Source organism: Polypterus senegalus, chromosome 3 (assembly GCF_016835505.1).
Source record: "Polypterus senegalus isolate Bchr_013 chromosome 3, ASM1683550v1, whole genome shotgun sequence".
In the NCBI taxonomy this organism is placed as follows: domain Eukaryota; kingdom Metazoa; phylum Chordata; class Cladistia; order Polypteriformes; family Polypteridae; genus Polypterus; species Polypterus senegalus.
This window is the reverse complement of record NC_053156.1, coordinates 32,088,787-32,115,799: the sequence shown is the minus strand read 5'-3', so window position 1 is coordinate 32,115,799 and position 27,013 is coordinate 32,088,787. Positions and strand designations below refer to the sequence as shown.

Below are 27,013 nucleotides of genomic sequence, written 5' to 3'. Positions count from 1 at the left end.
AGTACAGATAAGGAAAATCAAGAGGAACCGTGACATCACTTTCAGAAGTCTAGATAGAGTTCAAGACCACCTCTGACAGGAAGTCAGTGTTCAGTAGTAAAACCGTAACCAAGCATGCCATATCTATATCCCCAGAAGCTCTTTTGCCCAACTGAGTAAGCCACCATAATGACCTTACAAATCTTTGAGTTTTATTTTCCCTTTTTTCAAATTTTGAGACTAAACGGGGGCTGCCACAGACCCCAACACTTCACCTTTGTTCCTTGACTGTGCTTTGACAGGCCAAATCTAATAAATTCCATTTTTAACATCACCTTCTCACCGGCAAATTTCAAATTAGAGAGAAATTTGAAGCTCTGAAATTTTTAATATACTGCAAAATAATAAAAGTGCTATATCTAAGTTCATTAACAAGGAAATTAAAAAATCACCTTAACAAGGCAGTTAAAAAGAACATCTGGAACTTCATGTGACAATGCAGCAGTGATACAAATTCTACCAGAATATATTTTAGTTGTGTTTAAAGTACTTTTGATGCTAAGTGTTGTTTTATTTTAGAAGGTCCCAATGGCGACCCTAATCTTACATAGACATGAACAAAATGTCCCACTATATTCCCTCGTAGTTTTACCCTTGTTAGCCTGTCACAAAGTTGCAGATGCAATCTGAATCTCCAGTTATGGTAACATTCAGGGTTCACTGCTACAATGGCTAAATACTTCCCCCTTTCTGTTTTACTTATAAACCCAGGTGACAAGTTAGACCACCAAAACAAACAAGGCAGAAGGTTTATACTTTTATTCATGCATCATAAATTCATATTCTCTTGAGTTAATGATTGGAATGTGCCTAAAACAGAAGCAAAGTAAAATGAGTTGGAAACATTCTACCAAATACAACCTGGATGGATAGCAGCTCTTCTTCCAGGAGTCTAGGCATCCAATGTGCCTGAATTACTAGGTGGCTTTTTGTAATAAGCTGATCAGTCTCCTGAACTGGTATGGTCGCTGGATGAAATGGTGGAGTAAGGCAGAAAACTAGGTTGGGGGTAGAGGGGTCTAGAGCTTCTCTATAACTCTGAATTTATGCCATTCTTCTGCTTATGTTAGACCGATGCGACATCATAGTGAAGATGCTGACTTCTCCCACATGTTCGTCCCTGTGCCTTTTTATCAATCCCAGCTAAGCAGGACCGATGTCCTTCAGCCCTCTACCAACTTAGCATTTTGCTTATAGGTCATACTTGCTATTGTCCTTTGAGACACACAGCCTGTGATTAATACACCCAAGGTCTTACTTTATGTTGGTTCTGACCCGGTATTCTCTGAGTTGAACATGCATACCAGATCTCATCGAGTACAACAGGATAAAAGGAAAGTTCATCTTGTGAAAGTTTTTCTAATTTAAAGATTTATCAATACAAACATATTTGACTTAATATAATATTTAAAAGTTGAAAGCAAATCACACCAAACAATTGTTTAAAAGTCCATGCTCATGTCAATCATCAAGAGCTGTAATTTTTTTCACAAACTCTTTGCATGCTGGTATCACAAGATATATCATGCCAGGTATTGGGGGGATCTATCCACGGTCTCAAATGGGCACAATCCTCTCCATTTGGATTTTTCTCTTTCCAGTCATCAGGCTCGCTGTCTTTCCAGTAGCTAAATGAAAAAAAAAAAAAAAAACTTATGTTAAAGTTATTGATTTTGATGTTGATTCACAAATATCTATCTATCTATCTATCTATCTATCTATCTATCTATCTATCTATCTATCTATCTATCTATCTATCTATCTATCTAATCATTAATTTTCATTCTGCTTTTCCTGGTGAGGGTTGTAGTAGCCTGTGATGGACTGGCATCCTGTCCAGATGTTGTTGAAGGCTGACCAGGCCTCTTTATCTGCAACAACTTCTACCGACCCTTCTGGACACTACCAGGACAATCGAGAGATTTAATTACTACCTCATGTCTTTCTCAGGTGGCCATGCCTTGAACACCTCCCAAGGACAGTTATGTACTGTATGTATGTATGATTTTATTGTAATCACACAACATTCCATACAAATAGATACATTTTTACAAAAATAATATTGAAAACAAATAAGCCTCCACCCCTGAGAAAGAGAGCATGGCCAGCAGAGTAAAACGTAAAGCTAGTAAAAATAAGTAAAGAGATGCATTAATAAGTGAATAAAGAAAAATGCAGAAGAAAAAGAAATGGGGAGAGAATCTGCTTCCTCAGTGCTTTAAAAGCTTATTTTAAAATGTTATTAAATTGGATCCTGCCAGGTTTTGATAAAGTTCTGCACAGATCCTCTAAATAAGAATTAGATTTTTTCCAATTTCAAATAGTATAAAACATCAGTTACCCACTGACTGAAAAGAGGAGAGTTAGGACTCTTCCAGCAGAGCAAGATAAGTCTACGTGCTAATAGTGTAGTAAAGGCGATTACAATTTGTTTGTCCTTCTCAACTTTAGGCTCCTCTGTGAGCCCACCAAACACAGCTGTTAGTTGATTAGGAGGGATTGTGACACCAAGGCTGTCTGAAAGGCATTTAAAGATTTTGGTCCAGAATGATGTTAATTTGGTGCAGGTCCAGAACATGTGGCCTAGTGAGGCTGGAACTTGATTGCAACGTTCACAGGTTGGATCCTGTCCTGGAAACATTTTGGACAATTTTAAGCGAGACAGATGTGCTCCATATATAATTTTGAGTTGAGTAATTGTATGCTTTGTGCATATGGAGCTCCAGTGAATTCTCTGCATTGCTACCTTCCACTCCTTTTCTGAGATGTTGAGTGAGATATCCTTTTCCCATTGTCCTCTTGGATCTTTGAAAGGGAGGGACTGTAAAATGGTTTTATATATTGCAGAAATGCTGTCTGAGCAATTATTTTTTCCAGCATAGAGGGAGGTATGAGGCGAGGAAAATCGGGCAGGTTCTGTTTAACAAAGTTTCTGATTTTAAGGTAGTGAAAGAAATGTGTTGCTGGAAAGTTAAATTTGTAAAGTAATTGTTCGTAGGATGCAAAGACTTGTCTATGTACAAATCTCTTAAATGATTTAATCCCAAAAGTTTTCCAGACATTAAAAACTGCATATGTTTGAGAGGGTGGAAAAAGGTGGTTCTCGTGCAGAGGTGCCACAGATAAAAGCTTCTCCATCTTAAAACACTTCCTACTTTGGTTCCATATTCTGAGTGAGTGAAGCACAATTGGGTTGTTAGTATATTGGCGATAACTTGCATTTATTGGGGCACAAAGCAAGGAATATAAAGAAGTGCTGCAGGATTTTATTTCTATTGTGGACCAAGCCTGTGTATGTTCATCTATTTGTGTCCATGTCCATGTTTTTATAGTTTGTGTGTTTTCTGCCCAGTAATAAAATTGAAAGTTAGGTACAGTAGTGTCATGCCACCTTCTGCCTTAGGTCTTTGTAGGGTCGCTCTTTGGATACGTGCATGTTTTTAATTCCAAATAAATGAGGCTATGGTTGATTCTAATTTCTTAAAAAATGATTTATTGATGTATAGGATGGTCCGGATCTAATTATGCAGTTATCATTACGCTATAACTTATTAAGTTTATTACATAGAAAATCACCCGAAAAATCCCGGACCATCGAGAAGTGTGTGAACTAACGACATGAAGAATCATCTTTGCGCCGAACTGGAATCAAAGTCATTCAGACAATCTGGATCTGCATAACTAGATCTGGACCACCCTGTATACTGGAATGTTTTGAAATAAAAAGAGAAGCTTAGGAAGGATATTCATCTTAACAACGTTAATTCTTCCAGGTAAAGTGAGATGAAGGATTGACCATCTATACAAGTCTTGCTTAATGTTTTCCACACTTACTGCGAAATTTTGTTGATAAAGAGCTTTATTTTTACTTGTGATGTTTACCCCTAGGTATTTAAACTGATCTGCAATGATAAAAGGGAAGATGTCCAATTTGATATTGTATGCTTCAGAGATAAAAAGCGAAATTACTAAAATAGATGAAGAACACGCCAGACTACCAAGTGAGACTCTACATAGGAGGAGGCAGGCTCTACATTCAGAATTAAACCTCTTGACAACTAAAGAAACTGAACAACTAATTTACAAATCCAGACATCATTACTATGAACATGGAGAGAAAGCTAATAAGCTTTTAGCTCAACTAATTCACAAGCAAGAAGTGCGCAATGCAATCTCAGTAATTACTAACACTAATGGAGATAAAATCATCGAACACAAAAATATAATGCACACTTTCAGAGACTACTATAAATCCCTATATACTACTGAGTTTAAAGAAGACAATACACAATCTAATGCATTTCTGGATACATTACAGATACCACAAATAGACGCTATTAGTGTGGAGGAACTTGATAAACCTCTGGCATTATCAGAATTACTAGATGCTATAAAGTCACTCCAAGGTGGAAAAGCAGCAGGCCCTGATGGCTACCCTGCAGAGTTTTACAAGAAATTCTCCGCTCAGCTAGCTCCCCTCCTATTAGCAACATTTACAGAAGCCAGAGATAACCAATCTCTTCCACAAACCTTTCGCCAAGCACTAATCACTGTCTTTCCAAAACAAAATAAGGACTTATTACAATGTGCATCATACAGACCAATTTCACTTCTGAATAATGACGTTAAAATACTCTCTAAAATCATAGCTAGAAGGATGGAGAAAGTGCTCCCCTCTGTAATATCACAAGACCAAACTGGATTTATTAGGGGCCGACACTTATCTTCAAATCTTGAGCCTGTTTAATGTAATATACTCACCAACTAAATCAAACACCCCAGAAATATTATTATCATTGGATGCAGAAAAGCATTCGACATGATTGAATGGAAATACCTTTTACTACATTGGAGAAGTTTGGGTTTGGCCCAACATTTGTGCATGGATTAAATTACTGTATACTAACCCAGAAGCTTCAGTTTGCATCAACAACATTTGCTCAGACTACTTTAAACTAGAACGTGGCACTAGACAAGGATGCCCTTGTCACCACTGCTGTTTGCATTGCCATTGAACCACTGGCAATACATTGTCAAAATACTGATCAGATAAAGGGGATTAGCAGAGAAGGACTGGAACAGAAAATCTCATTATATGCAGATGACATGGTACTGTATATATGGACCCAGAAAATTCTGTGCCTGCAGTCTTAGCAGCACTCACAGAATTTCAAAAGATCTCTGGTCTCAGAATTAATCTGAATAAAAGTGTACTCTTTCCAGTGAATTCTCAAGCATATAATATTAGATTAGATACCCTTCCTTTTATCATTGCAGAACAGTTTAAATACCTCGGGTAAACATCACAAGTAAACATAAAGCTCTTTATCAACAAAATTTCGCAGTCTGCATGGAAAAAATTAAACAAGACTTGCATAGATGGTCAACCCTTCATCTCACACTAGCTGGAAGAATTAACACTGTTAAGATGAATATTCTTCCTAAGCTCCTTTTTTATTTCAAAACATCCCAATATACATTAATAAATCATTCTTTAAGCAATTAGATTCAACAATAACCTCATTTATTTGGAATTCAAAACATCCACGCATCAAAAGAGCGACCCTACAAAGACAAAAGGCAGAAGGTGGCATGGCTCTACCTAACTTCCAGTTTTATTACTGGGCAGCAAATATACAGGCGATAAGAACCTGGACACAAATAGAAGAACATACACAGGCATGGACCGCAATAGAAGTAAAATCCTGCAGTACTTCTTTGTATTCCTTGCTCTGTGCTCCAATAAACACACGTTATCGGCAATACACTAATAACCCAATTGTGCTCCACTCACTTAGAATCTGGAACCAATGTAGAAAGCATTTTAAGACGGAGAAGCTTCTATCTGTGGCACCTCTGCAAGAGAACCACCTCTTTCAACCTTCACAAACATATGCAGTTTTAATATCTGGAAAAATTTGGAATTAACTTGCTTAGAGATCTTTATATAGACAACGTCTTTGCATCCTATGAACAATTACATTCCAAATTTAACATTCCAGCTACACATTTCTTTCACTATCTTCAAATCAGGAACTTTGTTAAACAGAACCTTCCAGATTTTCCTCATCTTGCACCCTCATCCATGCTGGAAAAATTATTGCTCAATTTCAAGGAGTTAGACTCCATCTCTACAATATATAAAATCCTTTTACAATCCCTCCTTTCAAAGATCCAAGAGGACACTGGGAAAAGATCTCTCAATTAATATATCAGAAAAGGAGTGGAAAGTAGCAATGCAGAGAATTCACTCAAGCTCCATATGCAAAGCATACAATTATACAACTCAAAATTATATATCGAGCACATCTGTCTCGACTAAAACTCTCCAAAATGTTTCCAGGACATGATCTAACCTGCGAACGTTGCAACCAAGCCCCAGCCTCACTAGGTCACATGTTCTGGGCCTGCACCAAATTAACATTATTCTGGACAAAAATTTTAATTACCTCTCAGACAGCCTTGGACTCACAATCCCTCCTAACCCATTAACAGCTGTGTTTGGTGTTCTTCCAGAGGGGTTTAAAGTGGAGAAAGACAAACAAATTGTGATTGCATTCACTACACTGTTGGCACGCAGACTCATTCTGATAAACTGGAAGAACCCAACCCCTCCTCTTTCAAGTCAGTGGGAAACCGATGTGTTATATTATTTGAAATTGGAAAAATCAAATACTCAGTTAGAGGATCTGTACAGACCTTTTTCAAAACATGGCAGGATCTAATCAGTAATATTTTAAAATAAGTTCATAAAGCACAGAGAGTTTTTAATTTAGTTATGTTTACAAGCCTTAAATTTAATGCCGTTTGGCTTGCTCTCTCTCTCAGGGTGGGGATCGATCTGTTCTTAACTCAATTTTTCTTTTGTAAATCTTGATTGCTTTGTATGGATTGTAATAAAATTAATAAAAATTAAAAAAAAAAAAAAAAGATATCGTATGCTTGAGAATTCACTGGAAAGAGAACACTTTAGTCAAATCTATCTATCACAATTTTATCACATTTCCTAATATGCAAAATGGAATTTCACATTAATCTAGGTCTACTCTATCTATCTTGCTGCTCTTTACCTACCTACCTACCTATCTATCTATCGTGGAAACCGACCCGAACACAGAGAGGCAGACACGTCAATGTCACCCAACACATGTTTAATACACAAGTCCATATTTACAATAGTGCCACAAAAACCCCTAAAGTCCCCAAAGTCCTGGCCAACCAACAATGCCTCACTTCTTCAGGCCGCCTCCTTGTCTCTCCTCCCAGACCTTGTCCTCTCTTCTCTCCCGACTCCAGTCATTGGATGTGCTCCAAGTGCTTCCCGGCAATTTTGCACCAGCACTCCCCAGTGTGGCGGAAGTGCTGGCTGCATCCCTGGAAGCACTCCATGTGTACCTACTCCTCTTCCCTCCAGCACTTCCGGGTGTGGCGGAAGTGCTGAGGTCCAGGGCTCCAAAGGCATACGTGTGCCCCCTGGCGGTGATCACGGGTCCCTACAGGGTTGAGCTTCAAAGCTCTGTACCCGTGGTCCCCAAAGGTACCAAGGCAGTCGCCCCCACATGGTCTGGGGCTGTGTCGCCCCCCCAGCCATCTCCGACACTATCTATCTATCTAACTCAATTTTATCACATTTCCTAATATGCAAAATGGAATTTCACATTAATCTATTGGTCTACTCTATCTGTCTTGGTGCTCTTTAATTTATTCTAACATTGCAGATTTACTCCTACAGCTCTGGGCATAGAATACTTTTTCATGCAGTGTATCTTTTTTTGAAATGAAAGAAACCACAAAGTAACAAGTGGTAAAACACAAAAACATCATGCAATGTTCCAACAAATGCTCCAGTAGGAGCTGAGCAGAAAGTGTAGACTAAATAATGGCTTATAGAGTAAACAGTTCAAAGACCCTCTTAATACTTGCTTTATGAAATGCTGAAGAGATATCAGTAGCTGGCAGACCCTGGCCATGAAATATCCCCTTTGGTGCTATACAGTTTAACAAGCAGAACTTCAGTTTGATTACATTCACACTGCAGTTAAAACTGACTCAATTAAAGTTTTTTGTTTGAATTAAATTAGTAAAAACAATGTATGTGACATAATAGACCACCATGTATACCAACAGCATGATGGCTGATACACTGCTTTAAGCTGTTTTCAGTGCCTGATGTTCTTGAATTTATCAGCTCATGATGGCAAGGAAGAGAAATACAAAGCAAAAGACAGTAACTGTTAATGTACATGTTGCGTGTACCGTATCTGTACATGGAAACTTGTAGACATGAGAACCAAAACAAGTCGGGATGATGGTTTATGAGGGTGTTTGATTGTTTATGTCAGTGTCTGTCAGCATGATTCTAAATGAAAAATATGACTTGAGGTGTGCCATTTCTGTCAGAAAATGTGCAGCAATTGTGCTGTATTGTCTAGCAACATTCACTCTCCTGCTGAAGTCCTCCGCCTTGCTTTCTTTCCTTTGGTTCATTATTTGGTACCATAATCTAGCTTGATTTCCAACACAGAGATGCCTTAACAGCTGCATAAACATTGACATAAAAATGAGTTTGGGAGTGTAGATTTTCAATTTGGGAAAACAAAAAGGGAAGAGGGAGCTAAACCAGAATTATAAAAATAAATGCAAGAAAGTATACCAATGGACTGATGAGCCTAATAATGAGTGGTCAGTCCCTTAGCCTTCATCCAAGATATTAGAATTGAACGCAACCATTTCAGAATGCTAGAGAGTAGTCTGTTGAGACTGTGGGTTGAATTTTTTTCAGGATGAGGCACATCTTACAAGACAACTCAGACTACTTAATACAGTGTTATAATAATATAATATAGTGTTTCTCACCCTTTCTGGTGTCGCAACTCACTTATTCCCATGTAAGTGTGTCTTCACAAGGGTGGCGAGTCAAGCGTGAGCATCAGATCCTCTAGTGTGGCTTATGAGTAAATGGACTTTTATGTTAATGTTGGATGTGCACTTGAGGATACTTATAATCTGATCCTGGTGATTTAATTGATTTTAGCCTTTTTAATCTAAGCAGCTCTTCTCCTTCTGCAATTTCCAAATCATTCAGAACCTCAATAGTAGCTCCTTTTACCAGTGGGAGGTTACCTACTTCATAACATGTGAAGAGATGTGAAGCAATTTTAGAACATCTGCTATTTCACTGTCTGTATTTTTTTAATTATCATTTACTGTTTCTGATGCACCTTCTTCTTGACTGTACTTTTGCTACTAAAATAACAGATCAATCTCTTTCACAAGCTACTAAAAAACCAAAACGATCTCTGTCACCTTATCTGCTATGTTCACCTCTAACTGCTCTTTAGCCTCCCTGATATCCTTTTTAATGGTTGCTATCGAGTTTCACAAGCCCTAACATTCCCATTGGAGTTGCTGTTATATGCCTTAAACAGCTATGTTCCTTTACAGCTTCTTTTTTTAACTCTTTATTAAACCACTGTTGAGTTTTTTTTTTATTTTCCTACTAATTCAAAATTTTTAAGCATTTTCCACTGCTCCTCAACTGTCTCCACACTTAAAAGCTTATCATAGTTTATCCCTTTTAGACTTTGCCACATCTGTTCAATATTTTCCTTACCAAATTTAAACTCAACAGTTTTAGTCTTTGCATCCGTGCTCTTCCAAAACACTAAGAATTGCATTGTATTATGGCCTCTTGACCCTAGTGGTTCCATCACCTCTACATCCTGAGTATGAAATGTGCATGTAGATGCTTTTCTTATGGGGTACTGTGATTTTTCTCCCCCATCCCCAAGGATGTGAATGAGTGTGTGTGTGTGTCTTAGGTTGATCAACAATTAGCCCTATACATTGGGCCAAGTTGGTTTGATTATATTATGGTATGTTATGTTATAAATTCATTGAGCCAGCTGCACAATGTTGAGGAACACATTAGCTAAAGTTTCCCTGCCTTCCATTAATCATAAGCAGAGAGTCTTTCCTCTGTTCTTTCCTGTATACATTCAAGTAGAAGTTATTGTGAGGTAAAGCAAAATGTACCAAGATGAGGACAATTATTTTTTGGACCATGCGAAAACATTGCAAAGAAAAATGAGGACAGCACTGTAAGAGGTGTTTACATGGATAAGTAAGAGGAGAAAATGAGGACAGCACTGTAAGAGGTGTTTACAGGGATAAGTAAGATGAGAAAATGAAATTGCCAGAATTAGTCGGAAAAGAAGGTATTGAAACATTCACTTGTGGAATAACTTAAAGGAAAGACAACATGAAACAGATTATAAAATGTCACCTTTTGGCTGGAGTTGTGTTGTCTACCCAAACCCACTTTCCTTCATCCTTTAAATCTGAGAGACCAATCCAAACCTCTGAATTGCGGACATTTTCATTCAAAAAAGACTGGCAAGGAAAAGAGAACAAAATAATAAAGACAAAGATACTACAATTAATCCATCTATTCTCAAGATCTCTCGAGTTTCCCAACAGCTTCATACACAAGGCCTGAACCAGCCCTGAATGAGATGACAGCCATTTTGGGCATACTCACTTATAGTAAGCCAGTTGAAACAATAAAACACAATAAACACTTGAAACATGAAGCATATTCATTGTAGCCAGAGGTGAATCAATAATCAATGTGTTTCTGGTCTTTGTGAGTGTGGCTTAATAAATTTACTGAAGTACAAAGGAGTCAGATAGTCTTCAGACACCTTCATTTTTTACACATCTTTATATATAATATGCTACCATGGCTGTCCATTTGTCTGTCCAGGATTTTAAATCGCCTGTAGCTTGCAAACCGTTTGACCTATTGACCTGAAATTTAGTACACATATACTATGTGATGTCTACTATCTGCTTTTGGGGTGATGATTGATCTCCAAGGTTATTCCTTTTTTTATTTTTATTTTATTGTAGAATCAACTCTTGGCAGCAGCCAGCAGGGCAGCTATGTGGCGCATGCGTATGGGCACCGTTCTCATCCCTACCACCTTTGCCATCACTTCCTCTACCTCTTCATATCTTAAATCATTCTTGAGGCAGATTGAAGACTTAAGTGCAATCTTAAGTGAAAAATTAAGAAAACATACTAAGTAATTGCAACAAAAACACTGATTTAATCAGTTTTAATGTGAAAAGATGCTGACGAAAAAGAAGAGAAGAAGTGGGCCACTAGAGTGGAGAAAACAAGAGCTGCTCAGGAAGCAGCAAGTGCATCAACCTCTGAGCAAATGAATGCTAAATGTACAGAGTGTGGTCCCCGGCCCCGGCCAGGACGCCCAGGAGGAGGAGAGGAGGGCTTGTGCCTCCTCCAGACTGCGAGGGGGCGTCCGTCCTGGTTATGTTGGGGGCCACGGGTAGAGGGCTTGAAAGCCCAGCCTTGTAGGGACCCGTGGCCACCGCCAGGCGGCACCCCAGTGCCTATTGATCCCTGGTGTGGCGGAAGTGCCGGGGGGAAGACGAAAGGGGACACACGGACAGCTTCCGGGTGCGCAGCCGGCACTTCCGCCACACAGGGGTGTGGCCAAGACTAAGTGCCGGGAAGCAGCTGGAGATCATCCGGTTTCCCATAAAAGGGGCCGCCTCCCTCCAGTCATTGGTGGAAGTCGGTGCGAGAAGCACTGGGATTTGTGAGTGCACGTGATATTGACTTGTGAATTGTATATAGTGTAAATAAACGGTGTGTGCGTGCAAAATATGTTGTCCGTCTGTCTGTGCCGGGGCCAGCGTTCACAAGAGAAAGAGTAGGAAAACTATGAATGTTCAAGTGAAGTGTATTCACTGCATGTTATCGTGTAATATGCCATTACTGTTTTTTTTTATATTGCAGCCTTGTGCTAAAATCTTTAAAGTTCATTTTTCTCTCATCAAATGACACTCAATAGTGTGTGAATGACAAAAGGAAAACAGGATTGTTGAATGTTATGCAAATTTATTAAAAATGAACAAACTGAAATATCACATTTCCACAAGAATTCAGACCCTTTGCTCCGCACTTAGTTGTGACTGTGATTCCAGTCTGGAGTCTTCTTGGGGCTGACACAAGATTCACACACCTGGATTTGGGGACTTTCTGCCATTCTTCTATGCAGACCTTCTCAGGCTGTTAGGCTGCATGGAGACCATCAGTGGACAATAACTATCAGATCTCTCCAGAGATGTTAGATTGGGTTCAAGTCCGGGCTCTTGCTGGGCCACTCAAGGACATTGGTTTTATCAGACTAGAGAAGGTTGTTTCTCATAGTCTGAGAGTCCTTTAGGTACCTTTTTTCAAATTCTAAGCAGGCTTTAACATATCTTCTGGCCACACAGCTATAAAGATCAGATTAGTGAAGTATTGCAGTGGTGGTTGTCCTTCTGAAAGTTTCTCCCACCTCATCACACCTTCACTGGAGCTCAACTAGAGTGACCATTAGGTTTTTGGTCAGTTTTGGCCCTTCTCTCATGATTGTTCAATTTCACTGGTTAACCATCTCTAAAAAGAGTAGTGTTTTTTCCAAACATCTTCTATTTAAGAATTATGGAGTCCACTGTTCTCCTGTGAACCTTCAATGCTGTAGAATTTTTGTGTATCCTTCTCCAGATATGTGCCACAACACAATCCTGTCTCTGAGCTCTGTGGGCAATCCCTTTGACCTCATGACTTGTTTTTTGGTCAATTGTGGGACCTCCAATAGACCGATGTGTGCCTTTCCTAACCCTGTCCAATCAATTGAAGTGAACCACTGGTGGGCCCCAAACAAGGTGTGCAAATATCTCAGTGGTGATCAATAGAATGGGAAGCACACCTGAATCAAATTTCATGTGTCATATCAAAAAGTCTGAATACTTGTGTCAATGTGATATTTCAGTTTTTCTGCAAAAATTCCAACAATCCTGTTTTTGCTTTGTCATTTTGGATATTGAGTGTGGTTTGATGTGAGAAGTAATGAATTTAAATTATTTTAACACAAGGTTACACTATAACAAAATGCATAAAAACTGAATACTTTCTAAAGGCCCTGTAACTTTTTCAGATTTACTTAATCCAATTCAGGGTAGTGGAAAACTGGAGTCTTCACCAGCAGCACTGCTAAACAGAAACATGCAAGAACACTTCAAGACTTGGTGAAATTGGTAGGGTAACTACTGTCTTAAAAAGATCACCGAAAAGAAAAAAGAATCAAACATTAGTAGGAAATGGAGCACAACAAAAAAAAAGACAAAATGATGGTGCAATACACTGCTTAAAAAACTAAAGGAACACTATTTAATAAGAGTATAGCATCAAGTCAATGAAACTTTTGGGCTATTGATCTGGTCAGTTAAGCAGCAGAGGGGGTTGTTAATCAGTTTCAGCTGCTTTGGTGTTAATGAAATTAGCAACAGGTGCACTAGAGGGGCAACAATGAGAAGACCCCCAAAACAGGAATGACTGGTTTAACAGGTGGAGGTCACTGACGTTTTTCCCTCCTCATCTTTTCTGACTGTTTTTTCACTTATTTTGCATTTGGCTATGGTCGGTGTCACTACTGATAGCATGAGGTGATACCTGGACCCTACAGAGCTGTCACAGGTAGCCAACTTCTCCAGGATGGTAGGCACATCAATACATGCCATTGCCAGAAGGTTTTCTGTGTCTCCCAGCACAGTTTCAGGGGCATTGAGGAGATTCCAGGAGGCAGGCAGCTTTTCTAGGAGAGCTGGACAGGCCTGTAGAGGGTCCTTAACCCATCAGCAGGACCAGTATTTGCTCCTTTGGCCAAGGAGGAACAGGAAGAGCAGTGCCAGAGCCTACAAAATGACCTCCAGCAGGCCACTGGTGTGAGTGTCTCTGACCAAACAATCAGAAACAGACTTCACGAGGGTGGCCTGAAGGCCTGACATCCCCTAGTGGGCCCTGTGCTCACTGCCTGGTACCGTGGAGCTCGATTGGCATTTGCCATAGAATACCAGAATTGGCAGGTCCACCACTGGTGCCCTGTGTTTTTCACAGATGACAGCAGGTTCATCCTGAGCATGTGACAAACTTGAAAGAGTCTGGAGAAGCCATGGAGAACATTATGCTGCTTGTAACATCATCAGCATGACTGGTTTGGTGGTGGGTCAGTGATGGTCTGGGGAGGCATATCAATGGAGGGACGCACAGACCTCTACAGGCTAGACAAAAACACCTTGACTGCTATTAGGTATCGGGATGAAATCCTTGGACCCATTGTCAGACCCTCTGCTGGTGCAGTGGGTCCCGAGTTCCTCCTGGTGCACGACAATGCCCGGCCTCATGTGGTGAGAGTATGCAGGCAGTTCCTGGAGGATGAACGAATTGATAACATTGACTGGCCCTCATCCTCACCTCACTCCAATAGAACACCTCTGGGACATTATGTTTCGGTCCATCTGACACCACCAGGTTGCACCTCAGACTGTCCAAGAGCTCAGTGAGCACCTGGTCCAGATCTGGGAGGAGATCCCCCCAGGATACCATACAGTACGTCCTCTCATTAGGAGCATGCAACCCCGACGTTATCAGGCATGCATACAAGCATATGGTGACCATACAAACTACTGAGTATGATTTGGAGTTGCTGCAATGAAATTTCAGCAAAATGGACTAGCCTGCCGCATCATTTTTTCACTTTGATTTTTGGGGTGTCTTTGAATTCAGCCCTCTGTAGGTTGATAATTTTCATTTCCATCAAACAATGTGGCATTCTTTCATTCATAACACATTACTAAGACCGTATCAGTATAGATATCCAGCAGGATTTTTTTCCCATTGAGATCTTATATGTTTTCAAAGCGTTCCTTTAATTTTTTTGAGCAGTTTATTTGTTCCTTTAACTATTGAACTTAATGGTTTTATTATGTTATACTTTGCTTTCTAAACAAAATTTTGATGGACAATGACTTTTTTTTAAACTTTTTTTATTTAATTAGTGCTGTACAAGAAGGGCCAGGGCAGACTGGACTTGCTAAGGAGACTCAAGTCTTTTAATGTGTGCAGCAAGCTACTGGAAATGTTCTTTCTATCAGTCCATAGTACCCAGTGTGGTGTTCTATGCTCAGGAAGCAATATGAGCTCAAAAGAAGCACAATCCCTCAACAAATTTATCAGGAACACCTGTTCCATCACAGGGCAAACACTGGGCACACTGGAAGCTGTTGTGGAAAAATGGATGGTGGTAAAATCGGATGCCATCGTGAAAAATCTCCTCCATCACCTGCAGGGTGCACTCTTTTGGAGCAATTTTAGCTAAAAGATCTTTCCACCTCTTTTCTGCCCACTGCTATCAGGCAATTCAATGCTTCCACCCGATGTACTTGTTAAGTTTACTTTTATTTATTAATTTACTTATCGATGGATTGATTGATTGATTGGTCCTTGGAGTCTTTTTCCTTTTTTATGTTTCTGCTGTTGTATGCAACTGATTTCCTCATAGGATTAATAAAGTTTATCTAATCTAATCTTCATAAGAATGTAGTACAAAGTTGACAAAAAAGATGTGACCATATTTGTTTGAGCTAATAGCTCAGATACCTAGTTGAGTTTTATTTCTTTTTCCTCTTCAGCTACATGACTTGGAACTTTGTCCTAGATTCCCACAATTCTCTAAATGAAGACCTTTTTTTTACTGTAATATCATCCTGAAGGCACTCCCCATACTGTCCACTAGATGTCAGTAAGTACATGATATTTTAATCTGAAGGCGATCTGCTTGATCACATCCTTAAATGATCACAGTGTTTTATGAAGTCACTGTAGCTGTGGTGTTGTGAATTTCAACTAAATGTTGATAGTTTTAGCAATATATACTGCTTGGAGAAATGAAATTTGGAAAAAAAAAAACATTTTTTTCACAGAAATGTTACTCAATTTCTCCTTATTGATCACTAGGACTTTCCTGAATAAATATTCTTTAGCGTATGGAGCCAAAAAAATCTCACCTGCTCCCTTTCATTTGTGATTATTGCCAGATGCCCTCCTCTAGCTGTGCAGTCATCTTTACTCTCAAACCAATTCTTTTTATCATTTGAGACGTAGTAACATGATCTACCATGAATCAGCCAATCCTGAGGACAAACCGAGCACTTCTTACCTATCAAAAAGAAAGAAAACATCCCATTAATATGTATATAATCTACTCTTCCAACTGCTTAATTACTGAATCTGCTCAAAATTTAGGATTGCGGAACACCAGATCCTATTTTGGCAGCATTCATCATAAGGCCATTTTAAGACGTGTTTGTTAAGATAGGTAGCAAAATGTTTCTCAAGAGTCTTGATCATTAAATTTGTGAAATTTCAGGGAAAAAGTGCTCCACTAGCCAAGGGAGGAAGATTCTTTTTTTTTGACATTAAGACAAGGTAGCAATATTTTTCCTGACTTCAGCAGATTGTCGAAAAAACACAACTTGTAATAAAATTAAAATGTAAGTGTGCTGGTCATTAATTCACTATGAACTGGAAGTGGTGACAGAAAATCAAATGCTCTGAAAGAAGTTGAGAAATGCTTATTACATCTACTTGGCATTGGATAAATGCTGAAATCAAAGGATTGGAGCTAAGAAATCACAGATTGAAGAAGAAAAGTATCTTATACTAGCAGTAAACAGAGATGTAAGACAGGAATACGTTTTGAATGTGATGATTGGACATACATTTTTAACACATTTCAGGAAACTGAGAAGGCTCTGTTGTCTGATATCTGGTCAGACTGTGTCTCTGCTAGATCTATTTAAATTATTTCATCGCCTGCTCTTCAAACTCTCAACTTTATGGAATTCGGGTTATTGATTTATCTCTTAATAAAACTTAATAATGCGCTTTTTTAATAAATCATTACAGTGTTTCTAAGAACGCAAAAATGCTCTGTTGCCTCATTAATTACAGACTTCAACATTCATGAATAATAAATGTATTTATATAACTTACTTTCTGCCTAATGTGCATGCACACTCACTTCCTAACTATGAAAATTCATCTAGTCATGCTACTGGACATATCTTCAGTGATATACCTTGGATTCAGGCATGTTTCGGGTCTTTCGACATCATACACCTTCCACCAGGTGACCCATCTGAGGCTTATTAGACCCCAGCTTGTGTCCAGCTGGCTAACAAGCTTTTGTCCCCTTTGCTCTCTTTTACTGAGCCACAACCACCTTAAAGGTCTATTTGCCACTTTGGTGGTGTTACAGATGGCTCTCCTCTTCCTCTCTCCCTCAGTGCTCAAATAACTGAAGGCTTTAGTTGAAGATCAAGTTGCAAAGCCCTTGCAGCCTACATCCACTGAGAGACACCTTGCTTCCATTCAACCCTCTGATCAGCCTCTCGTACTTGGTAAGCTTACTTTCAAAGTGTTCTTCCAAGCGTTGTTACCAAGGGACTGTTAGCTTCAGCAGCACTGCTTGTTTGGAGGACATGGAGTAGAGAACAAAGTAGGGCCTGAGGATCGTCATGGATAATATTTAGATGGGGAAGTTCTGTTATTGCTCAAGATCCACCAACAGCTGCCAGTCCTTCATGGAGGCCAGGATGCTTGATGAAGATCTGGCTGCCAATCTTGCCATCTTTCCAGGTCTAATAAAGGTGATTGCCTGTTTGAATTTTTTTTGCATATTCCAGTCTTTTGCTAATTATTCCAGCAACTGCCTTTAGGCCCTATACCTCTCTTCCCTTAAAAGTAAATGGATCAGTTAAGGAGGTTGTGACCCTGAGGTTTTGTGATATTCTCCAACATCTAGCATCATCAAGTATTTATGTAGGATCCCCTTTATTAAACTACAACATTGCCATTAACACATTTATACCCTTCGACGATTTACATTAAACTAACAGCAAAGACTGCAGTTATTGTGTTATGGGCTGCTGAATTTCCATGTTGGCAGGAAGCAGTGGACTCCTCTCTTTCTGTACATGTGTCCCAGATGATTGTGTCCTCCCTTTACTTCTCTATTCATTATAACATGAACAGAATTTTTGATGAAGACTCTGTAAAAATAATAATTTTTGCTGAAGACACCACTTTTCTGAAGGCCAACTAAAATTATGCCAAGTCTACATATAGGAATGAGGAAGTTTAAATTATCTGGAATTAGAAATCAAGAAGTTTGCGATGTGAATGTGGTATGAACTTTAACAGGCACATTTTTAAGGGCCTTTTCTTTGTTTGGTTTTGATTGAATAAATTAAATACCTTTGTTTAACTGACTGAACTCCATTTATTTGGTTTTAATAGACATTCTATTCTTATACTAATAAAATCTGGTAAAATGACTGTAGGATAGACTGGCAATGCCTATGTTGCTTTGACATGGTCTTTGACAAGTGTTGTGCTTAAGCTGCAGCTGCAAGCATCCTCTTTTACTGACACTTTGCTTCAGCTAGAGTGAAAGTTCTCCTCACACGGCCTCTTTTGACTGTGGTTTCTGGATCTCATTTCAAAAGACTAAGCAATTACAGGATAATGTTATTCAGAGATGATTCAGGATGGCCCTATTAACCCAATGTGGTTATTAAGCAAGAGACATAACTCACCTATTGCCAATCTTGAAGGACAAAACATTATATCAACTATCAACTAAAAGGTTGGGTTGATGTGCACCCAAGAATCCAATGCCAATTGTTCACTCCTTCCTTTATAATCCTTTTCAAGCTGTTCTGCCCAATCTTCACCTAAGCTTAACTTCTGCTCTGTAACAGGACCCCTATTTCCTGGGGTGTGCCCATAATAACCTTTCTACTGCAGAATCTCGCGCTGGACCATAAGAGTTCCATGTAACCTTGTACTGGACCATAACAGTGGAAAACACTTGACTTTCAAGGCGTTTTCACACTCCTAGTCCATTTTCTTTGTTTTGAATCAGAGGATGTTTTGTTGCTTTGTTTCAATTTCCAGTTAGTTCAGTTTACATTTCATACTTCAAACTTTCAAATGAACCAGAAGTATCAATATATTCCCTGAAGTCATGGACTTCCTTCATTGCACATAAACATTTTTTTCCAGGAAAAAATATCGCAGAGTGTCGACAATAGCTGTTTTTTTGTACTGGTGCATTTTCCATAATTATTTAACTGGAAGACTCCTGAAAATTATGTGCTAAATAACACGTCTCAAATAGCGTACCGAACAATAGAAGACAAGCTCTGCGGAAGACATACACTGAAGTTCATCACATAACTTTCTTTTAACTGTATACTGTTGTTGCTTATTAACTCTCCAGTAGTCACAGAAAGAACTTAATCTCAATTTAATTTATCTCAAATCACAGAAAGGATTACATATGGTGTTTATTGATTTGGAGAAGGCTTACGATAGAGGGCCACGTCAAGAGGTCTGTAGGTGCATGAGAAAGAAAGGAATACTAGAGATAGGTGAGGATTGTCCAGGATATGTATGTGGAAATGGGGTTAAAAGCAATGTTGAGGGTATCAGATAAGATCCCAGTTAGAGTATGACTGCACCAGGGATCTTCTTCAAGTCCTTATCTTTTTGATCCAGTTATGGATGTGTTGAGTCATGGGATAAATGACCAATCCTCCTTGTAAAGGCTTTTTACAGAAGACATTGTGTTGTGTAGCACCAGAACAGAGGAAGTTGGTAGAATAAAGAAGGGCTTTGGAAGATAAAGGGTTGAAGATAAACAGGAAGAAGACAGAATATATGAGGTTTAACGATGATCAGGATTCACAAGTTAGCCCGCAGGGACAGTGATTGAAGAGAGTGGATATATTTAAATATCTAAGATCAGTGGTAGCTCAACATGGAAAACTAGATGTAGAGATAACCTACTGAGTACAGTGTGGATGGAACAATTGGAAAAAGGTACCGGGAGTGTAGTGTGACCAAGGTAAGATGAGCAATGATGTATGGAGCTGAAACATGGGCAGTAAAAGGAGTCCAGGAGAAGGAGTTAGATGTGGCAGAAATGAGAATGGTAAAATGGATGTGTGGAGTTACAAAAAAAAAAAGAATAAGTAATGAGACAATCAGAGATACAACAAAAACGGGAGGCATATCTAATAAAGTACATTTTTACCTGGGTGCGTTTACCTTATAATTGTTTTTAATGCTTCACATTAATTCTTAAGTCTTATAAAGTAAAAATAAAGTATCTATCTATCTATGTCGAAAATATAAACCTTGTTCAATGCAATTTAAATTTTAATTATATGTTAACATTTCATTTCTCAAAAAAACACACCAATAACGTTCTTACCTAAAAGTGTGTTGTAAGTAGTTTGTAGAGCCAGGTGTTCTTCTGACAAGCGGGTGAAGTTACCCCTCAGCTGGTTGAGCTCCTCATTTACAAAGGACTGATTCTCTGATAAGCTTTCGTATTCCCTTTTCACATGCTGGAATTTATTTTCAGCTGATAAAAAGGGAAATATGACATGTTATTTTAAATTTGTATAACACACCATTTGGTTCGTGTTAAATCAGGTTCATTCTGTTCTCATTGTAGGTTATACTGTACATTTGGTCCAGAGAAAAACAAACAACTTACGTTAAGTAAATTGTTCTTTTAAAGTTTCATTTTTATTACAGGTATAATGCTGAACATTTCTTGCATGGATTCTGGCAGACCCTCCAAAAGTTTTTGCATGTTTAAACATTTGTATACTGATTGATCTCTTTATTAGGTCTTTATGTTCAAATGGGTATCTGTTATGTTCTAAGAATGACCTTAATGGTACTAACAGTTGACTAATGGAGTCAAACAAAGATTCTCATCCATGTTGACTCCTTTGACTCCCACAGTAGCTGGTGGATCTTAGTCCCAAAAACTCATCTAATTTCATCTCACAGTTGCTTGACTCATTAAAGGACCCATTCTGCTAGGCTTTAGTGGCACACCAGGCCTATTAAGAAAGCAGATTCAACAGGGATGCATGCATTCAGCTCTGTCTTCCCCCACTTGCTTTACAAACTAAATGAGTGAACTCTACCTTATACCAGGATCTGCCTGGACTTCATCTTCATTTTTTACAATTTAGTATTTAGGAACAATTCATCTTCTTCTTATTCTTTTTTTTTCCAAAGAATTTCCCACTTTCGTGTGGGGGTTTATAATATTTTGCCAGTCCTCTTTAATTCTTGTCTGTTGTACCCTTACTCACCTGACAACCTTTTCTTCCTTAGATGCCCCTTCATAGAGTCCATCCACTTCCTCTTTGGTCTTCCTCTTCCACTCCATCCCAATACCTCTATATCCGTGATTTCTTTCCCCATTTTGTTTACCTCTCTTGTCATGACCAGTGCATATCACTTTCTTGGATTTTTTTTAGGGACTTAACCAATTTTAACTATACATTTTCATTCAAAGAACTGTAAGTGTCTTTGGAGCAAGCTATAGTACTTTCTATGCTGTTTCACTTGATGGAGTTGTACTTGGTTACTATTTTTGTTTCTTAAATAAAATTAAATTAAAAAGGTAAAAATAAAAAGCTGTGAGGATGACAGAGGATAACTGAGATACGAGTTAAGTCATACATCATTGAGCCTTTCCAGACACTACCTATGAGAGAGCTCGTACCTCAGTAAACAGCCACTGCAGACGCAGGCAGCTTGCTGGCAAACTTTTCTGCTGCATCTTAGTTACCTACCATAGGGCTGCCATCTAGTAGATACTAATAGAATTTTTTTTTGGTGTCAACAGTTTTCAAAAATTAGTACAGACAGTCCATAGTTATGTTACCATGAAAAAGGTATAAAGCTGCCAATGCTTTCAAACACCTAAATTTGTTGCAATATAAATATTTTGATGATAGCGACAATGATCAAGATAGTGACAATCAATTGAATGACGTAGAGCTGTAGGGTCTGGTGCTGATGTGGAAAGCTGCCCCAAAGGTGTTTCTTCATCACAGTGCTACATGGACATTCTGCCACCCACTGAGCACAAACAGTCACCAACTACCAAATGTGTTATGTGCAACAAACATGGACAGCATAAAGAAATGCATTATATTTGTGGCACATGCGCTTCTAAGCCTGCACTCTGCTAGGTGCCATGCTTCAAAGACTCTTATTCAAATGCAGATTTAAGAAAATTAAGTAATTAACAATTTCTTTACATTTTTGACAGTTACTGATCATAATAAATAATTGCTTTCTAATACATTCTTTATATTTTTATATACAGTTTTATATATAGTTCTTCAGAATTGTTATACACATTTTTGATAGAATTCATTATTTATTATATATTCATGGACCTGGTAATAAATGGTCCTGCAGTCAGTGTGTGTTAAAATGATTGAGAAGATGAATCAAAATCCTCAGGGCCATCAACAAACAAATGCTTCTATTTTGAAAACACAAAAGATTACTTCACGCTGCTGTACTCACCATGTATAAAGAACGTTACAAAGGCAATCAAAACCAAGACCACCAACACAGCAAGTGTGGACACCACCCAACAGCAAGAGCAGGCAGACAGACCACAGTAACCTACAGAAAAAAAAAAAAAAGAATTAGACAAAACACATGGGCTCATAATGGCTGTTAATGTGACTAGTCATGGTATCAAATTTGTTGTATTAAATATAGCACCTTTCTGTGGTGAAAGCTGTCCTAAGTTACTTTATAAAACACAACTATTAGAAATAGTGTATTTTTTTTGCACTTTGAATAGTGGTGAGTGACATTCAATAACTGAGGACTTTAATAGTTTGAATGTGAGGTACGAGTTAAGTCGTATATCATTCAGCCTGTCAAGACACAACATATGAGAGAACTCGTACCTCAATATACAGCCATTATGGATGCAGCCAGCTTGCTGGTTAGCATTTCTGCCACATTTTAGTTACCTACCACAGTGTTGCCATCAAGTGGATAGCCATAGATTTTTTTTTTGTTGACAAGAGCTTATGTTAAATAGTACCATAAATAGACAGTCAGTAGTTATGTTGTCGCAAAAAAGGTTGCTGATGCTTTGAAACAACTAGATTTATTGCAAGATGTATACTATGATGATAATGACAGTGACAATCAATTAGATGAAATGAAACCTGTAGGTTCTGGAGCTGATGCGGAAACCTGCCCTGAAGGTGATTCACCATCACAAGGGACCTACATGACTTGTCACAACTGTCAGCATTACATGGACATTATGCCATTCACTTAGTGCAAACGGTCACCAACAACCAAATGTGTTGTGTGCCACAAGTGTGGACATCGCAAAGAAATGCATTATATTTATGGCACATGTGCTTCGGAGCCTGCATTCTGCGAGGCGCCATCCTTCAAGAACTCTCATTCAAATTGAGACTTTTAATTGTATAGCTGGTTAAAATATAGTGATTAACAGTACTTTTTCAACAGAGTTACTTTTGATAATAAAACTGTAGTTTTCTAAAACGTTACTTTCTGCGGTCAATTTGACCACAGGGCAGATCAAAATGTAAAAATGAAAATAACTGCACTATACTACTTTCATTGCAGAATGTACAAACACAGAATGTGTGTTCATTTTAGAAAGATGTGATATAAAAAAGGAAACAGGGTGCTCCTGAGTCTCCCCTGAGCTCAGAACAACACCAAGGATGTCAAAATAATAGCTAAAAGGAGATTTCTTAGACAGAACATTCGTGGGATGGGATATACACCAACAAATCAAAGTACAAAGTAAAAACTAATGAAATAAACATCTGCAGATGCCCTAGACCAGGGATGTCAAACTTTAAGCCTGGAGGGCCACAGTGGCTACAGGTTTTCATTCTCACCCTTTCCCTAATCAGTGACCTGTTTTCACTGCTAATTCATATTTTAATAGCCCTGTTAGAAGGATTCAGTCCTCTGAATTGATTCTTTTCTTCATTAAATCGCAGCAAAACAGAAATGAGATGTGAAACAAGCCAACAGATGACCAGCTAAACTGGGGCTTCAAACTCTAACCAAATTCACTCCAACTAATCTCTTAATGAGAAGCTGATTCTTGCTGTTAATTAAGCCGTTATTTAATTTCATGGCTTGTTGCTGCTCTCATTCTGCCACAGCAGATGTTTCCAAAACTGTTAATTTTCTGTTTTTTTTCTGTCAAAATGTTTTGGTGACCTGAGAGATCAGCCTTACTGAGACCTTCACCTTTCTTTATATTCAGATATTTTGTGATGGGCACAGGTGAGCTGGTCATGTGGCAACTCGTTTTGTGTCTCGTTATTGTTTGGCTGCTAATTAAGGAAAAACAAACTAAAAGGCCAAAGTCAAGTTAATTAAAAGAAATCATTAGCAGCAAAAACTGGCCACTAATTAAGAAGATGGTTAGAATGAAAACCTGCAGCCACTGCGGCCCTCCAGGACTGGAGTTCGACACCTCTGCCCTAGACCTTCCTAAAGAATGCTGTGTTGCTGTCATGTGCTCAAGCACCACAACACTCCATTTTACCTCTCATCCCTCCTTCTCTCTATCTCATTCTATCTTGCTCTGTTCTCTCTTCTTCCGACTGCTATGTACTTGACAGTTTCTAAGCATGAAAGTCCCAATAACTCCTCACAAGACCCACTAGATATGGGTTTGGGGCGTCAAAACAGGGCAACAAGAGCATAAACACGGGATCTCTATAAATAAAAAGATCAATTCTTCAGAAAAGCTATAAACAAAAAAATAAGCACTGTGGAGTAGAAAAGACAAAAATGGAGTTGCCTGGAAATCTAAGCAAAAAGTCCCAATACAGAATCCAGAAGGTGAAATCAAAACACACACACACACACGCAACCCCAACCACACACTCAGACCAATTTAGTATCAACAATCCACCCAACCTGCTTGTTTTTGGACACTGTGTGGAAACTGAAACACCCCAGAGGAAACCCACACAAACACAAGGAGGTCATGCAAACTATATACAGTGTGGACCTGGGACACAAATCCTGGTCCCCTTACTGTGCCACAATGCTGCCTATTTCTGTTGTTGTTATCCATCGATTATCCAACCTGCTATATCTCCAAACTACAGGGTCACGGGGGTCTGCTGGAGCCAACACAGGGCGCAAGGCAGGAAACAAACCCTGGGCAGGGTGCCAGCCCACCACAGTGATGTTATTATGTGTAATTTAATATCTGAACTCTATGTCTTTAATTGTGCTGCCATTTTTTGTCCTTTGTCAGTGGAGCCCCAGGAGGTGGGGCCACCCTGACATTACTGCTGCTGAGTCCTCCTTCTGGCATTATATTACAGTCAGTAAAAGAGACCCAGTGGTTGATCACTGCAGTCTTATTTTTTTCGTAGTTTTTATTCATAGGTAAAAATCAAAACTACCATGTTTTGGGGCTTTTAACCAAAGGATTCCAGTTGTGCCTCATTCAAAAGTTAATAATTTTTTACTGTCGTTTTTGGTGCTGTTCTATTTCATTAATGGACATCACCATGATTGAGATTTTAGAGTACTTCATTGCCACAGTAATTATTAGTGAACATTTGAGAAGTGTGCAATTGTTGACGTTATGTTGCGCGATGGTATAAAGATTCACTTTGGGACTTTATTCACTATCCAAGATTAGATAAAACTCGATGATTCATGTGATTTACTTTCTTACATTACTGACAATGCAACTTTTTTGACTGCTATTCTTTGAGTGTGCATTTTGGTTCTGACGATTTTTTTTTGACCTTCTGGTATCCACCTTGCCTTATTTTCCTGACTACGGTTAACTACCTGTCCTTTCATAAAATATAATATAGACTAGCTCCTAATCAGTAGATACTGCTTTTCTTTAGTTGCACCAATTTTCAGAATCTGCATATATTTGTGATTTAAATGAAAAAAATACCTTTGGAGAAAAACTTACATGAAGGTAGAATGTGCCAATGGCAACTGTGGGAGATTTACACACACAGTGACCTGGAGCTGTCATACAGAAGTGCTAACCATCACTACTATCAATAAAAGTTTCAATTAAACTGGGACGTTAATGACAAGAAAACATTATAGGCCAGTGGTTCTCAAACTGTGGGACGGGCCCCCCTTGGGGAGCGCGAAGTAACAAAAACGGGGGTGCGAAGATGTGAAAAAAGAAAACAAGAATCAAAAATATGAAAAATACATCTATTGAAACCAAAACAAATTAACTTAAAATTACATTCTGATACTAGAAAAATAAATATAGAGTTTGATAAATGTCGTTAAAAGTTAAGTAGATATAATAAAATATGCATCTATGATACATCATTAATTAAAAAAGAACAAATTGGTATTAGTGGGCTCCTTTCAAAAAAATGTTAGGGGGGCGCAATTAAAACTGTTATGAAAACTCGGGTCGCAAATACTTAAAGGTTGAGAAACGCTGTTATAGGCCTTTGACACAAAAAAGGAGCAAAAAAATGAGGTTACAGATTAACAGACACTTACCTGCCTGACTGATACGCCTTGGCCTTTGTTCTCTTTCTTCTGCTGAAGAGCTGTTCACCGTGTTGGTTGGGGTTTTGGTTTTGCTGGCAGAAAGATAAGTGCAAGTGTTCTCATAGACATTTTCTACTTCTGTCTCATCCATTAAGGAGCTTTTGTTGGATTTTAAATGCATTTGCTGCTTTATGGGAGATGAGAATGTATGTGAACAATTTAGAGGTCACACATTGCTGCAGAATTCTTAATTGTCTTCATGAGGAAGTGAGAGTTTTATACAGCTGCAAAATTGTAACACTGTGGGCTGACACACTGAAAACAGGATGGGTAAAGAAGTACTTGGGGATTTCACTTTCTTATTTTGATGAAAAGCAGAAACAGAGAGATCCTCACAGTAGATCCTTCTTCATCTTATACATGCATTGCCCTTTTTGCTTTTAGTTTGATGACCAAACAATCCAATATATAAGCAGATACTTTATATTGTATGACATAATGAAAAGTCAAGGAAATGTCCCCACCTAAATGTATATTACATTACTATATAGTGTATAAGTGCGGGGCACGGTGGTGCGATGGGTAGCACGGCTGCCTCGCAGTTAGGAGACCTGGGTTCGCTTCCCGGGTTCTCCCTACATGGAGCTTGCATGTTCT

General features: G+C 38.7%; 1 protein-coding gene across 1 annotated transcript; it reads right to left on the bottom strand.

The window, feature by feature from the left end:
* Positions 1-780: 780 nt before the first annotated feature.
* Positions 781-26,612, bottom strand: LOC120526758 (C-type lectin domain family 4 member E-like). Its single transcript, XM_039749908.1, has 6 exons — positions 26,366-26,612; positions 22,364-22,465; positions 20,232-20,384; positions 15,958-16,109; positions 10,325-10,431; positions 781-1,667 (listed from the first exon to the last, which is right to left on the bottom strand). The coding sequence occupies exons 1-6, from the start codon at positions 26,535-26,537 to the stop codon at positions 1,508-1,510; spliced, it is 846 nt and encodes a 281-aa protein (XP_039605842.1). The 5' UTR covers positions 26,538-26,612; the 3' UTR covers positions 781-1,507.
* Between the last annotated feature and the right edge of the window lie 401 nt (positions 26,613-27,013).